Consider the following 15,294-nt stretch of genomic DNA (forward strand, 5'->3'; position numbering starts at 1 on the left):
AAGCTGACCAGCCTCTAGTAGGATGGAGGATACTGGCAGAGCAACCATGGCAGCAGACGGTCAGCCTGATACCCATGATGGTGGACCTGAGCCCAGTGTCAGCAGCCAGATTGAGAATATGACTACTCAGACACAATTGTGACTTTGAGAAGCCTCTGAAGGAGGTGACCAGTATGGAACTGTGAAAGGTGTGGTTCGTGGTGGCATCAAAGAGGAAATGTTCTGTAAGAGAGATGTTCCTGATTTGTCCTGCCCTTACATGCACTGGTCTCTGACACCAGATGCATGGTGTTTGGGGCTTTTCCACACCAACCAACTCTTCAGACACCAGACACCATTTAATTAAATTCAGATAAAGCATTCAGTGCCTCCCTACTTCAGAGGCTGTTTACAAATTCTGGGGTGTGGCCTGTGCTTCTGCTCAACTCAGCACAGATCAGAGGTTGCCATGACCCCTCAGGCTACAGAACTGTTAGCATAGCTAATGAACCTCAGGGAAATGTTAACTTATAATTTATTAGAAAAGTCATAGCTCAAAAATAGTCAGCTAGGGTGAGGGGAGTTGGGGAGATGACTCAGGTGTCAAAGTGCATACAAGCACAGGGCTTGAGTTTGATCCCTTAAACTCGTGTAAAAAAGAAACAGCTCAAGACACAGGGGCAGGAGCTGTAATCCTAGCACCAGGGAGGCAGAGACAGGCAACTCCCTTGAGATCACTCCCCAGAAAAGTTGATAAGGTTAAGTCTAGTGAGAGACTCCATCTCTACAAAAAGAGGTCCATGCCACCTGAGGAATGACACCCGAGGTCGTCCTCTGCTCTCCACACACATATGCACATGAACAATGACCACATGGGAGAGGGACACCCCAAGGAATAATGGGGAGAGAACACAACACTCACTTGTCATCCCTGGGCACACCACCTTTCCAGCACTATGGAGTTTGTCAACCCAAAATCTCTCTGAACAGAGTCTCTTAGGATCTTTAACAAAAGTTCCATCATACAGGCATGGTGAATAAAGTCAGTAGCCATGTGATCAAGTTAACTTCTAGGTCTCACCTTGGAGGTCAGGGTTCCCATGCTGTCGTCATGTTATGTTCCCCTAGCAGACAATCCTCCATCCTAAGGGCTTTCCAAACTTTACCTCTTTAATGTGCACTGTGATGATACTGAGGAAGGCTGGCTATGTTCAAGGGTAGACTGACTCTCTTTTCACCTTAATCACTTGGGAACTCATCTAGGATTTGAACAGGAACAGAAGATGAAGACCAAAACTACCATTTCTTAGTATGTCACAGTCTCACACTTGATATTAGAATAGATGGATTCAAACAGGAGAAATGTTGTTTGAGATCAACAATATTGCAGAAGAAAGACAGACAGAGGAATACACACAGCAAGAAAGTGGTAGAGGTGTGGGGAGATTACCAGATTCATTGAGACAGAGAAAGGAAGAGGTAAAGAAATGAATGAGAGCAGAAAGAATAACGGACAATGGCAGAAGGATCCATGTTGCTAATTTCTTGCTTTGGTTAGCATCAAACACATGTTTCCCTCCACCTCAGCTGGCATAAAGTATTGGTTTCAGATGCCCAGTTTATAGGTGAGGAAGCTAGTCTTGAGAGAGACTGTGTGTGGAGTGTTCACAGGGTCAAATGAAAAGCGAGAATCCAGGCACTTGGGAGGCAGAGTCTGTTCTTGATCATGTACTGCTAATATGATAGAAAACATGGAACAGAAGTAGGAGAAATAGAGAAAATACAGGAAGGAGTAGCAGGAATGGGAAGGAATGGAGACAGGCTGTTCCTGAGTCCTCATGAGAAGACCAGCAGGGACAAGCCATCAGATATATGTGGGAGACTGCTAGAAACTCAGGTAAGGTCACTGGGCTGGGAAGCTCTGGGGACACGTGCAGGCATGCTATAAACATGGATATGAAGGCATGTCACCATCAGGTGCTAGGATGACCCAGGCAGTGCATTCTCAGTCAGAGATGACCCTTACAACCTATGATTATGACCCGTGTCTGACCTCAAGAATCATGGTGAGCTTGTCAGCTCCAGATGGGCTCTGGATTGCTGCTTCAACTACTGAAACAAATATCTGATTTTTGTTCCTTAGGACCTGGTGACAGCTGCTCTCAAGAAAGCCTGACCTGGTCACCCTCAGGTCCCTCCTCATCTGAAGGTCTGTTCTCATTGACTCTGTTAACATTGCTGTCTCCTCCCATGTGAACTCGTTTGCTTTCTGTTGCTGTGATGAAACCCCATGACCTAAAGTAATGTGGGTAGGAAAAGGTTTAGTTTAGCTATATTTATAGTCCACCATGAGGGGACATCAGGATAGGAACTTGAGGCAGGGACTGAGCAAAGGTCATGGAGGAACGCTGCTTACTGGCTTTCTCCCATGGCTTGTTCAGCTTGCGTTCTTGTATCTGAGGACCACCCATACAGAGGGTGACACCTTCCAGTACTGTTATGTCAATTATCAGTCAAGAAAATGTCCCTGCAGATTTGTCTACAGGCCAATCCAGTGGGGAAATTTGTCTCAATTTTGAGTTCCTCTTCCTACATGATCCTATCTTGTTTTCGCTGACAAAACAAAATCAGCCCACACAGCTCACACATGGGGTGTTCTTTCCTCATGTTTCTGATGTCCACGACATTTTCTGCATCTGTAGCTTTTCCAAGTTCAGGGTTTGAATATCAGAGTGTGGGTCCTCAGGGTTGACTAGGAAAGCTTCGTCTCCTATATATCTTGCCCATATTCCTGAATTCACAGCTGCCTGCCTGTGGCTCTCTTGACTGACTAGACATGGCCTACATGCTCTGATCCTCTGTTCCATGGGAGTTAGAGAGCGATGATGAACATGAACATTGGGGAAAAAATTAATTTTCCCCTTTGGGTTCAGCTCATATGATCATGACACAACTGGGCCTCCCAAATGATCCCTCCACTTGTTACCAGGGTAACAACAGCTTGAGTGCCCCTCTCCAGGGAAGATAGACCACTAGGGAGGAAAGCTTTGATGTATTGATGTAATGATTGTTTGATTGATTGATTGATTGATTGATTTGATTTGATTTTCCAAGAGAGGGTTTCTCCCTGTAGCCCTTGGCTGTCCTGGAATTTGTTCTGTAGACAAGGCTGGCTTTGAACTCAGTTCCACCTACCTCTACCTCCTGATTGCTGGGATTAAAGGTCTGCAGTACCATGACCTGGCTCCCTTTGATATTTTAATTAAACCATTGTCCTCCCTTAATATAACAGATATTTAAACTATTGCTTATTTAGAATATTTTAAATTCAAGGCATTGATTATAATATTATAATATCATGCTTATAAACAGAACTTATAATTAAATTACAATTATAAACAACTATCACTATAATAATGAATATGAGTAAAAATATTATATCCTTTTCTAATATATTAACACATATATTCTTGTGATTATCTTCTGAATGACTTTAAAATGATAATGTATTATTACGTTTTCAAAAGGTAAAAAGTTCATTTCATGGGTTCTAATCTTTTACCCAACTAAGTGTTAAGATTCAATTATGTGTTAAGGTCCTGGCAGATTAGGAATATCTGGGTTCAAATTCTGCCTCTGTGATCCCAGACAGGTTATCTATCCTCTCTGGGCCCTGGTGTCATCTCCTATAAAAGGGATGTGACAGTGGTCCATGCTCCAGATGGATGTCAAATGATGTCATGAAGAGCGTCAATACTTGTGTTTGGTGCTTCATCTCTGTTGGACGCATTTTTTGTTTTGTTTTGTTTTGTTTTTGACCGATTCAGTCATCAGTGTCAGTTGTACCTGCTTCCAGAATCTAAGCTTCTCACACTGCATAAATGGGATTTCTTCTCTAAGGATATCTAACATGGATACTCACTATGAAATCCATTATTCCTCAGACTGTAGAAGTAACAATGGAAGAAATACCATCCTCATCCAGGGAAACCAAACTAAGAATCATCAATTCTCCATCCCCCAGATTCAGAATGGTATGTATGCAATAGTATTTATTTCTTTATTCCATGACTCATCTTTGCAAACACGTCTCTGGCACTTTGAAGGGTTACTGTGTGGATTTTAAGTGGGATATGTCATTTAAAAAGAGATTTCTTAAAATTAACACTTTATTTTAAAATGCTTTCAAAGATTTGCTTATTTTTGTTTTGTCTCTGTGGGTGTTATATATATATATATATATATATATATATATATATATATATATATATATATATAATCTGCCATGTGTGTCCCTGGTGCCCTCAGAGGCAGCCAGAAGTAGGTGTCAGATCCCCTGAAACTGGAGTTACAAACAGTTGTAAGCCATCATGTGGGTTCTGATAACCATACCCAGGTCCTTCACATGAGCAGCAAGTGCCCTTGACCACTGTGACATCCCTCCAGCCACCAAACTTTCCACCACACACACACACACACACACACACACACACACACAAACTCAGCAAAAAAAATCTTTCCACGGTTACCTCTGAAATAATTGTTATATATCGTAAAATCTTTCATTTAAAATGTTTAACATTTGAGACTGTAGCAATATATGAGTCTGTATTGTTTATTGTTCTTCTGAAGGTGCACAGTGTGGGAATAAGAAGCAATGAGAGGGTGGGATTGTGGTTAGGGATGAGTAGAGGGACCAGATGCAGGGGGAGGAGGGATGCAAGACAAACAGGTGAATTCTTGGTGAGTCTGTGTGGTCTGGAGCAACCCTCCCTGGTAAAGGCATCCTGATGATGCCAGTGACAGGGATGAATGAAGACACAGAATTATCAACCCACCACCCAGACGGACCACAGGGTGAACAATTAGACACCAATGTATGTGTCCAATAGTCTGACCCAGCAGAGACACTGGCTGTGACGGACACCAATGTGGCTAGGACTGTACTCACGCCCATGGCTGTAAAAAGCATGGGGTCTAACCACTATGGATTGTGACATAAAGTGTGCACACAGGTCCACATTGCATGTAAAGGCTTCTATAATTAACTTTTCGATTATTTTCTCTAATTTAACTTTGTGGAGAAATAATTAAATGAAAACCATGAAACTGCATTGCATATTGTATTATTCATTCACATACCCTTGAGGTTGGTGGAGTAGAGTGGGCAGGACAGACAGAATTCACCATGGGCAAGGGAGGTTTTCTGTAAGGGAAGAGAGGATATTAGTCCTGAATTTGTTTGCTCTGGGACTCTTTCCCTATCCAGACCATGCTTGCCCCTGACCCTTACCTCTGGCCTCAGGTTCCTGCTTTCTTTCTTGACAAGTTCCCTTTCTAGCCAGCTTCCTGCAGAATTTCTGACAAGAGAGACATTTGCAAAAGCGTTTAGAGAACAGAGACAGCAAAGCCCAGGCTTCCTCCATCCCTATCTTGGCTCTGTTTGGCAGCAGATGCAGCAGCACCACCCTCCATGGCTCCACATCCCTCCTGCAGCCCAACCCTGCTCCAGATTCTGAGTACCTAATCACCCTGTCATTACCTGCTAGGCTCCTTCAGTCCCTCTACCTGATTCTCAATCCTCTCTGTCTCTCTGTCTCTCAGTCTTCAAGGCTTAGAGAGACCTCTCTTTTCCTATTGGATCCTGATGTAATGGGCAAATAAAATAGTTACAAAACAAAATCTGTTTCAGTTGTGAGTTTACATGAAAATGGACTCTCAGAAGACCTCTATGAAATAGTAGACACGAAAGAAGATACCACCGGTGGCGACATTGATGGACTGCAAAAGCCCCAAGCAACCTTACTAAAAGGCCCAGGTTCTGAGCCAGCGGGTAAGATGGACTGATATGGGCTTGAAGGGCCAAGCGCTGGGAGGGAGCAGAAGAAGGTGCTGGTATCTGATACAAGAAGAAAACTTCTTAGGCATGAAAAGGCAAAGAGAAAACTTGATGCACTGTCGAGACCTGGAGGGGGTTGTTGGAAAAAGAAACCCTAAAGGGAAAGAGTTGGAAAAGTTAAACAAGAGTCAGAGAGGTCGGCTAGGGAGTCAAGAAGCACAAATACCATCCAGGGTGGGGTGGCCACATGTGCAGATGGGGCTAGAAGTAGGGACGAGAGATGAGATCAGGGTGAGGGATGAAGGTGGAAACTGGGAAAGACAAGGCTCTATGGGATCTCACCTGTGGCCTTTCCATCTTCAGAGTCCTGTGAACTAGAAGTCCAACTGAGTGACAGAGATACAGGCCTGGAGCCTCGCATCCCATTGCCCAGCAGCAACAAAAGTAACTATTGTTTACCTTCCTGGCTTCGTTTGTCAATGGTCTATATGTTTGTTAGAGCTTTGTTTTGTTTAAAAAATCTTAACCGTTTTCGAAATTGACTATTGAAGAAAGTGTTGGGTTTTGGGGTTGGGAGTGTAGATCAGTGCTGGAATGCTCGTCTAGCATGTGTAAGGTCCTTGGTCCAATCCCAGTACCATATACACACACATACATAAAATACACACACATGCAACCCATGCACCCACACACAAGCACTTCATCTCAGAGGCAGCATGCTGTTTTACATATGCACTGTGAAGTGGCTGCATCAAGGTATGTCTATTACCTCATATACATTTTCATGGGAGGAATATTTAAAATGTATGACCTCAGCAATTTCTTGAGAACTCAATATATTGTTAGTCTTATCATGTTGTATAATGGACACCTTGAACTTATTCTTCCTGACTGAAATTTTATGTCCACTATGGCCTCAGCCCCCCTCCTCACTCCCACTTTACGCCCTCTGCGTCGGACCCTTTTCCGTGTCATCTAATGTGAAATCCTGTAGCTTTCGCTTTTCTGGGCCTGGCTTGCTTCATGCTGTGCTCTTGCTCATCCATGTTGTCTCCGCTGATGCGGTCTCCTTCATTTTAAGACTGTCTGGGAGTCCCTCCCATTCTCTCCAGATGCTGGCAGCTGTTTACACTGACTCCATATGTGGACCTTGTCCAGCTGTAACAGGTGTGGGTGTCTCATTAACAGACTGATTTTAATTCCACCGAGTTCTGTATGTAGTAGAGAGGACTGTCTAATCACATGATGGGTCTATTTTCAGTTGTTTTTGAGGAAACTCCGTACTGTTTTATCCTAATGGCTGTAGGCACATACACCCCACTCACACATACAGGGTCTCCATTTCTCCACGACAACATCAACACTTCCTCTCGCTTGTCTTTTTGGTGATGGCCATTCTAACCGGTGTGAGGTGACATCTCATTGGAGTTTTTTGTTCCCTGACCATGGTGCTGGGCACCCTTGTGGTCCCGTGGTTATCCATAGTCCTATTAAATAGAAACATTGAGGTTGGGCATCCTTTTGTAAAGAAAGGGAAAGTTTTTAAACTATGGAATATGGATGTTCACGGAGTTCCTGCATATGGTGTTTAGTTATAATTGCAATATAAATTTTGACTTTTAGTTTAGCAAGACATCTTATCTGGGCCCTTTTTCTTAAACATGTGATTTTAATTATGAGTTTAATCTCATTTGTTGTGACTTTTCTTAAGTCAAACTGGATACCTTCTGTCTTCTACCTGGACATTTACAACTTTCTATACATTTGGAAAACTTTCTGTTATATCTGTTATATCTTTAAAGTTCTTCTTTCCCTATTCCTTTACAAAGGAAATAGGCCTAGATTTTGAGGTAAGCCGGCTATATGGCAAGGCAGGCTTGGAGACTCATGTCACAGGTACTGACTTGGACCTCATAGGGGCCTGCTTAGTATTAAGTTCACTGAGGCAGCACCAGCATTGAGGTCCAAAGTCAAACTTGGTTCTTGGTTTTTCTTTGCTGCCCTTAGCTGGAAGGTATCTCTCTCCATGCTGTATTGCTTGGGGTAAGAGATTGTTTAAAGTTGCCCTCTGCCAACCTCAATGTATCTTTTCTTATTTTCTTGCCTCGTCTAGGTGCTGGGGGTCACCACTCACTTGGCATTAGGAACGTATTTTCATGCATACAGATAGATGTTCAGTCTGATGAGGGGGAGGGCTGGGTTGGGGGATAATTACTGGATCGCTTTCAAACTAGTTTTCTCCATTTTTACATTTATTCTCTGCTTTTCTAGAATAGTAAACATTTTTTTTCTGTTTCCTTTCACGCTTTCCACCCCAACCCTTCCAAAGACCCAAAGGAGGTCTCCATGTGCAGATTGTTTAGGCATCTTCTGTTCAATAATGTAGCAGATGCCCCCCCCGGCCTCCCCCCTGCTAGTGCCTTAGAAGCCTTAGCTCTAAGGCTTCTCTCACCTTATTTGGCATTGATTTAATTACAACTTTCACAACGTTTATTATAGAATTCCTGGCCCTTAAGCATGGGCACCCGTCTTCCCTCAGCCCAGATCAGCTGTGGTCTGTGTGCAGAGCCAGCAGTTCATTTGGATATAAAATTCTCACGAGGCAGCCTTTCCAGTGTTGAAATAACCAGTCTAGCTAAGGTTAAAACAATTATATTTTTATTTATTATAAGGGGAAAACTCATAAAACAGGAAACGAGAAATCCAAGCATAGCAGTGCACCTTGGAAAAGGGCACAGGAAGAGCACACCTGGAAGGTGCACATGTCCCCCACCCCAACCCCCATCCCAGAAAACCATGCCTTAACTGGGATCCACCTCTTAAAGATAATTGAACAAGGTTTTCCCCACCATCTCCCCCTTTCGTCTAAATAAAAGCCATCCAAACCCAATACAAAACTATATATAATAGGAAAGATATCAAGTATAAAATTACAAACAACATAAACAATATTAAGCAAAGAATACATGACAAATGTTTTAATAAACATTCTATTTCAAGGATTCTAAATCTTGCATCGGAAATAACCTTGGCTAAATCATAAGAGGAAGGTAACTACGAGTATCTAATTTTCAACTCTATCAAAGGCCTGAGAAGGGAGATAATATTTCTCGAGTAGGCAGGAAGTGCAATCAAACAGCTTCCAAAGCGAGCAGAATATGATGAAGACAATTAGCCACCTGAGCAATCACCCAAAGTTTCATTTGCAATGTTGAAGCAACCAACTTTGGATAAGGCTTAGTGTAACTGACAGACCATTTTTAGAGGCAGGAAATTTTTTAGAGCCTTCTTATCCTGTCTTGGCAAGATTTGACGGTCTTTTTCTTGTTTTTGTTTCCTGTTTATCCATTTTGGGATACCATGCACTTTGTTAGTGGCTGAGGCATTGGCAGTTTCTTGACCAAAGGCCAATTGTGCCAAGAAGAAAACAAACTCCTAGTGGAGTGTCTTTGGTGCTCAACATTTTCTCGAGAATAGATTAGTGCTGTCAGGAGCAATCATGTCTCATGTCAACAGAATCCTAAGCTATTTAAATGCCATATTCTACAGCTCTTTGAAGTGGTTGAAGATTACCTACGTAGGCAGAATACAGTCTCTGTGTATTTAAAGAACCTAATTAATCTGACTGTATGTATCACAAACATAAACAACTATTGACCTATAATATTTAATACCTGTATAATTTAAAAACTAAGACTTCATGTCAGAATATTAAGTAATCTACAAACAAATGTGCAGCAAATGAGGACAATGACCTCAAAATGTAAACAATGTATAAGTATCTTGCTTAAAGGTAAGAATAATATATAGTGCAATACGAAACTATATCTTAAAAGTATCAATATACAAAATATCCTAAACAGAGGTAGAAACTGTGTATATACAATCTGACAAAATAACTTTGCATAGGTGTACAAATATTATAAACAGAAATAACAAATATAATTTGAACTTGTATCAATATACAAAAAACTATACCAATGCAAATTATCCATAAATAATAGCTCACAATTATTAATAGTGGGTAATTCACTCTATTACCCACTATTATTATCCCTTTTTTTAAAAAACATAGTTTCCACCCCAACCCTCTACCTGATACAAGTAATAATCAGCAACCCCTAAACAGTGTTTTCAACCCTGAGGAAAAACTTTTTTGGGAGAGGGGGCGTCGTTTTTTAGAATTACTTTTCACTGTTATGGGGGTGGTATTTTCTTTATGGGACCCTACAAAAGTAAAGTGATGGCTAAGTTTTCAGATTATTGTGTAGGATAGTCGTAAATGATTTTTTAGCAGTCGATAGAGTTTTTGTTGTTGTTGTTGTTGTTGTTGTTGTTGTTGTTTAAGTTCTGGAGTTGTGACCAGAACAACATGAGAAAGTGCACCATTTTAACAGCTGGTACCCAACCAACCTCTTCAGAAACTGCATATACAAACTACCACACAAGAAAAACACTCACCTAAATAACACAAAAATAAAATAGGGGCAAACCAGTTCATGTGGCTTTTAGAGCCCAGTGCCTTCTGTAGCCCTCAGCACTCCGCACTGTCAGAGTGACAATGAAGGTTGGCACCCACACTCCTGTCCCCATCACTGGTCTCTTACCCTAGCACCACATCCCACCACACCTACTCTCTGTAGGCTCCTGCCTTTGCTATGCCCTGTCTCTGTGGCTTCTGCTGGTTCTGGAAACCGTGCAATTTGGGGAAACAGTTGGATGTAATCTCTGAAGTTTGAAAACACATATCCCAGAGTTCAACAATGACATTCCTCAGCAGAGGAGAGGAGAAATGCGTGTTAATCAGAAGACACAGGAAAGGCTGGGTGTAATACGTGCACTCAGGAGGAGAAAGAGGAATAGCAGATCAGGAGTTCTAGGTCATCCTTGGCTAAGTAGTTTGAGGCAAGCCTTGGCTACAATGCAACCCTGTCTGAAAGCAAATGACTCAAAATCCAAAAGAAGAATGAATGCTCCAAGCAGTGTTTATCTTAAAAAGCCAAATAATTAAAACAGAACAAATCAGCATATTTCTTTTTTTCTTTTTTCTGTTTTTTTGAGACAGGGTTTCTCTGTGTAGTCATGGCTGTCCTGGAACTCTCTCTATAGGCTAGGCTGACCTTGAACTCAGAGAACAACCTGCCTTTGCCTCCCAAGCGCTGGAATTAAATTTTTGTGCCATTACTTCCCATATTAGTCAGTATATTTCTATAACAACAAAAATAATAATACAAAAGACTGTCACAAACATATTAATACACATGTATTACTTATATATACACACATATATTCATATATAAATCTGGGAGTATTTGACTTCTTTGGGAAAAAATGATAACATGGTTATGATTTATTTTATGCTGGTTACATAAGTAGTAAAATAAACAAGATCTTGAAACTGGAGATGATAGTTGGCTTTAGGAATGACATTTGGGCCAGGCGGTGATGGCAGATCTCTGTGAGTTCAAGGCCAGCCTGGTCTACAAGAGCTAGTTCCAGGATGGGCTCCAAAGCTACAGAGAAACCCTGTCTCAAAAAAAAAAAATGATGTTCAGTACAGTGGAATGTGTGACCCAGAGGCCTCTGGGGTGTTGGTCATCTGCTTTTTTTAATCTAAGTGATAGTTTCTCTTTGCAACAATTTAAACACCACTTTTATATATGAATGTTAATCTGCAGTTAAAATTTTAATTTTTTTCTTTATTTTTTTTGAAAGAGGGTCTTGCTATGTAGCCCAGGTTGCCCTTGAACTTAACATTCCTCCTGTCTTAACATTCAAAATGCCACGTTGGCAGGTGTGTATGGTCTTGCCTGCTTAATTTTTATTATTACAATATCAAAACCAACTACCTCTCCAAGGATTCATTGGGTAGAAGGAAAGGGAAGAACAGAGTGGGAGGGAGATCTCGGGGAAAGGGTTACTCACGGTATTCAAAATGATCTTCTAGAGAGTTAAATGAAAATTCTATGTGTGTATATGTGCGTGTTTCTGTGCATACATGTGTGCTGCTCTGCATGTGCATGTGTGCATGTGTGTGCTGAGGCCAGAGGTCAACCTCTGGTTGTGTTGTACTTTGCAGTTATCATTCACTTTTTATTTTTCGCCTGGACCTTGCTGACTTGTCTAGACTGCCTGTCTGGCCAGTGATATCTGAGACCCACCTGTCTCTATATCCAGAGTGCTGGGATTGCAAATGGTGTCAGCTTAGGTGTTGCTTTTATGTGAATCCTGGAAATCAAGCTCAAGTCCTCATGCTTACACAGCATTTACAGTCTGAACTGACTCCTCAGTCCCTGAAAATAACTTCTTCATTGTAATTTGGACCAGGAGCAGAGCTTCCCAGCCATGGGATCCACACTAGCCCCTGTTCTGTGCCTACGGAAAATATAAAGCAAGAAAATTCTTCATTTTTTTTGGATGATGAACATCAGACTCATGCAAGGACCGACCACAATCAGGCCTCTGGGGTAATAGGTAAGGAGGACTGACAGAATTGCTACAGCTTCCCAGGCAAGAGGCTTAGACAAGTCATCAGGGACCTTTGGGGGCAGTGCAGGTAGCCAGGTGGAGGCAGAAAGGGAAAGAGGCCCACCAACGCCAACCTTCACCTTAGCAGAAGGAGGTGGGGAAAATTAAAGGCAGAAACGAGAAATGGAGGCTAATAAATGCTGAGGCCAGGCTTTCATTTCTAAATTAAGAGCAGGCAGGTGTATGTGGTGGGGGGAGGGTCGGTAGGAGTTAAGAAGACAGAAAAAAATATCAGGGAACCAAAACATGTGTGAGAAGAGGTGGGCGGGGAAGCCTACCAAGGACCAAGAGGTCCATCGCTGGGCGCAGATGAAGAACAGGATGATGAACGGAGCCAAGAAGAAAGCTAAGGGGCAAAATAGGAGTGAAAAAGAGGTAGGTGAGGGTGTGGGGAAGTGAGGACCAGAATGAGGGTACAGACAAGATGCTTGTCAGTTGCTAAGAGGGACCACCTCTATGACAGCTTGGTCAGTTGTTGGTTCAGCCTTGAACTAATAGCCTTGCAAGGAACAGTGTACAGCATTGAGTTGACTGCTTGAGTCTTGCTAATCAATGTTCAGACTCTGGTGTTCCCTGCTGTGTGTGCCTGCTGTCACCCCTAAGATGATGTGGAGTATTTGATCACACTGGGTGAAGATGTGTCTCTCTTTTACTTCACCTGCCTAAGGCACCTTTTGATTGGTTTAATAAGATCTAAATGGTCAATAGCTATGCAGGAGAGGATAAGGGCACTTCAGATGGGCACTCAGGGAAGAATCTGAGAGGTGGGGATTTGCCAGCCAGATACAACGAAAGTAAAATGTACTGTACTAGGGAGAGGCAATGAGCCATGTGGTAGAGCATAGATTTATATAAACAGGTTAGTTTAAGTTTTAAGAGCTAGTTGGGAACAAGCCTAAGCTAAGGCCAAGCTTGTACAATTAATAAGAAGTCTCTGTGTCATTATTTGGGAGCTGGAGGACCAAAGAAAGTTCAACTACACTAAGATGCTTAAGGGGACTTTTCTTTCTTTCCTTCGCGCAGACCTTACCAGCGATGATTCTGATGATGGACCCAGATGCTCAGAGGAATCCACCTCAGTCACCTGGCAGTCAAGTAAGGAAGTCCAGGGAGCAAGCTAGGCTGTGGGCATCTGATTTCAAACTATCGATTTTTAATGGGTTTTGCTCTGAGTCTGTTCTGTGGGATCCCTGAGACCCGTTCTGTGCATTGAATTTTACTTCTTGATTCTTTTGGCAAATGCAGGAAAATCATTGCATACAGTTTTGGGGATTAAGCTTTGTCGATCAATGGATCTTATTAGTAGATATATTCATTCATTGTTAACATGACAGAAACAGGGGTGTGTGCGTGGGGGGAGAGAGAGAGAGAGAGAGAGAGAGAGAGAGAGAGAGAGAGAGAGAGAGAGAGAGAAGACAATCTCAGGTGCTCATCCTATCCTCATCTTCCACTTTGTTTGAGACCTAACATCCTGTTCATTGACATGTATGCCAGGCTGGCTGGACCACAGTCTTCAACAGATGCTGTTTCGGCCTCCTGTCCTACTGTATGAACCCTAGGATTACAGTTTTCACTCAAGTAAAGAGGGCGAAGTTTATCATGGGAGGAGAGGTCACTTCATTTCACATGATCATCAAGGGTCTTAAGACCTTACAGACTGGCTTTGTCACCCACCATTCCCAAGACTCCACAGCAAACAGAAATGGAAGCAGATGGTGCACAAATAACCTCAGAAAGGGCATGAGGTCTAAGAAATGATCACAGAAGAGAATGGCCACCAGGGCAAAGTTGGTCCCAGCCCCAGCGTTGGGGACAGTTTCTGGAGCAAGTCTGACCAACAGCTCAGATAAAGGCAAGGTTGGCCTGCTGACAGCATTATCTCTATGCCTCCCAAATAAACTGCAGGTCTGTCCTACCTTCTCACACGGGCTGCAGGATTACCCAATTCTACCTGTCCTCTCCCTCACAGGCTGGCAGGACTGTCCCTCCCCATCTATCCTTCAATTTTGCAGGATTCAGCTTTCCCACACACTCATACAGGATGCTGTTTGCATGTGTGTCTTCCTCTGATATGTGTAGATACCAGGAGTTGATGTTAAATATCATCGTCTATCTCTCTGCCTCATTTTAAGACAAAGGTATCACTTTGAACCTGGAGCTCACTGATACAGTGAGGGGAGCTGATGAGTGGGCTTCAGGGATCTTCCTGTCTCTATCTCCTCAGCTCTGGGATCATAGACCCTCACTGCTGCACCCAGGTTTTTACACAGTACTGGGGATCTGAACTCAGATCCTTATGCTTAGTGGCAAACAGACCAGAACTGTTGAGGACTTTTCCTTCTTCCTGCAGGAAGATACAGTAGCTCCTCTTCTGAACTGAGTACTGGGGAGGAAACTCAGAAATACCTAAGATGTGGATCAGGTGTAGAAGATCAGGACGCCCAGCCTTGGCCCTCGGGATGTCAGCAATCTGATGACTGAAGGCCACTGTGACTAGACACATGTCATTCTCAGAGTTATGGCTGCTGTGTGTCCAGCTATCGTGGGAGCTCCTTCTAATTTTAGAAAGTGTAGGAAGCAGGAAGTGACCATGAACTCATGTTTAACTGGCTGAATCCTATCAACTAAATTTACATGCTTATATATTGCTAATGTGGGAGAAATAAATAGCAAAGTAATGGTATTTTTTACACCCACTGATATACTTACTGTGGTGATTTGAATAGGAATGGCCCCCATATGTTCATATATTTGAATGTTTGGTTATTGCCTACTTGACATGGATTAGGAGGTGTGGCCTTGTTGGAGGAAGTATGTCACTGGGGGTGAACTTTGGTGTTTCACATGCTCAAGCAAGGCTCAGGATCTCTTTCTGTTGCCTGTTGATCTAAATGAGGAACTCTCAGCTAATTCTCCAGTACCCTATCTTCCTGCATGCTGCCATTAGT

The 15,294-nt window shown here is 42.6% G+C and overlaps 1 protein-coding gene across 9 annotated transcripts in view; it reads left to right on the forward strand.

Annotated features, from left to right (window-relative positions):
- The window catches only part of LOC125396887 (nuclear autoantigen Sp-100-like), a 60,741-nt gene that overhangs the window by 15,855 nt on the left and 29,592 nt on the right, over positions 1 to 15,294 (forward strand). For all 9 annotated transcript variants that reach the window (XM_087905021.1, XM_087905022.1, XM_087905025.1 and 6 more), the window contains 6 exons: positions 2,123 to 2,188; positions 3,924 to 4,013; positions 5,672 to 5,812; positions 6,182 to 6,262; positions 12,146 to 12,292; positions 13,370 to 13,441. In XM_087905021.1, coding sequence (XP_087761147.1) covers positions 2,123 to 2,188; positions 3,924 to 4,013; positions 5,672 to 5,812; positions 6,182 to 6,262; positions 12,146 to 12,292; positions 13,370 to 13,441 — 597 coding nt within the window. The remainder of the gene's footprint in view (positions 1 to 2,122; positions 2,189 to 3,923; positions 4,014 to 5,671; positions 5,813 to 6,181; positions 6,263 to 12,145; positions 12,293 to 13,369; positions 13,442 to 15,294) is intronic.

The sequence above is a fragment of the Myodes glareolus genome, chromosome 1, assembly GCF_982192425.1.
Source record: "Myodes glareolus chromosome 1, mMyoGla1.1, whole genome shotgun sequence".
Lineage (NCBI taxonomy): Eukaryota > Metazoa > Chordata > Mammalia > Rodentia > Cricetidae > Myodes > Myodes glareolus.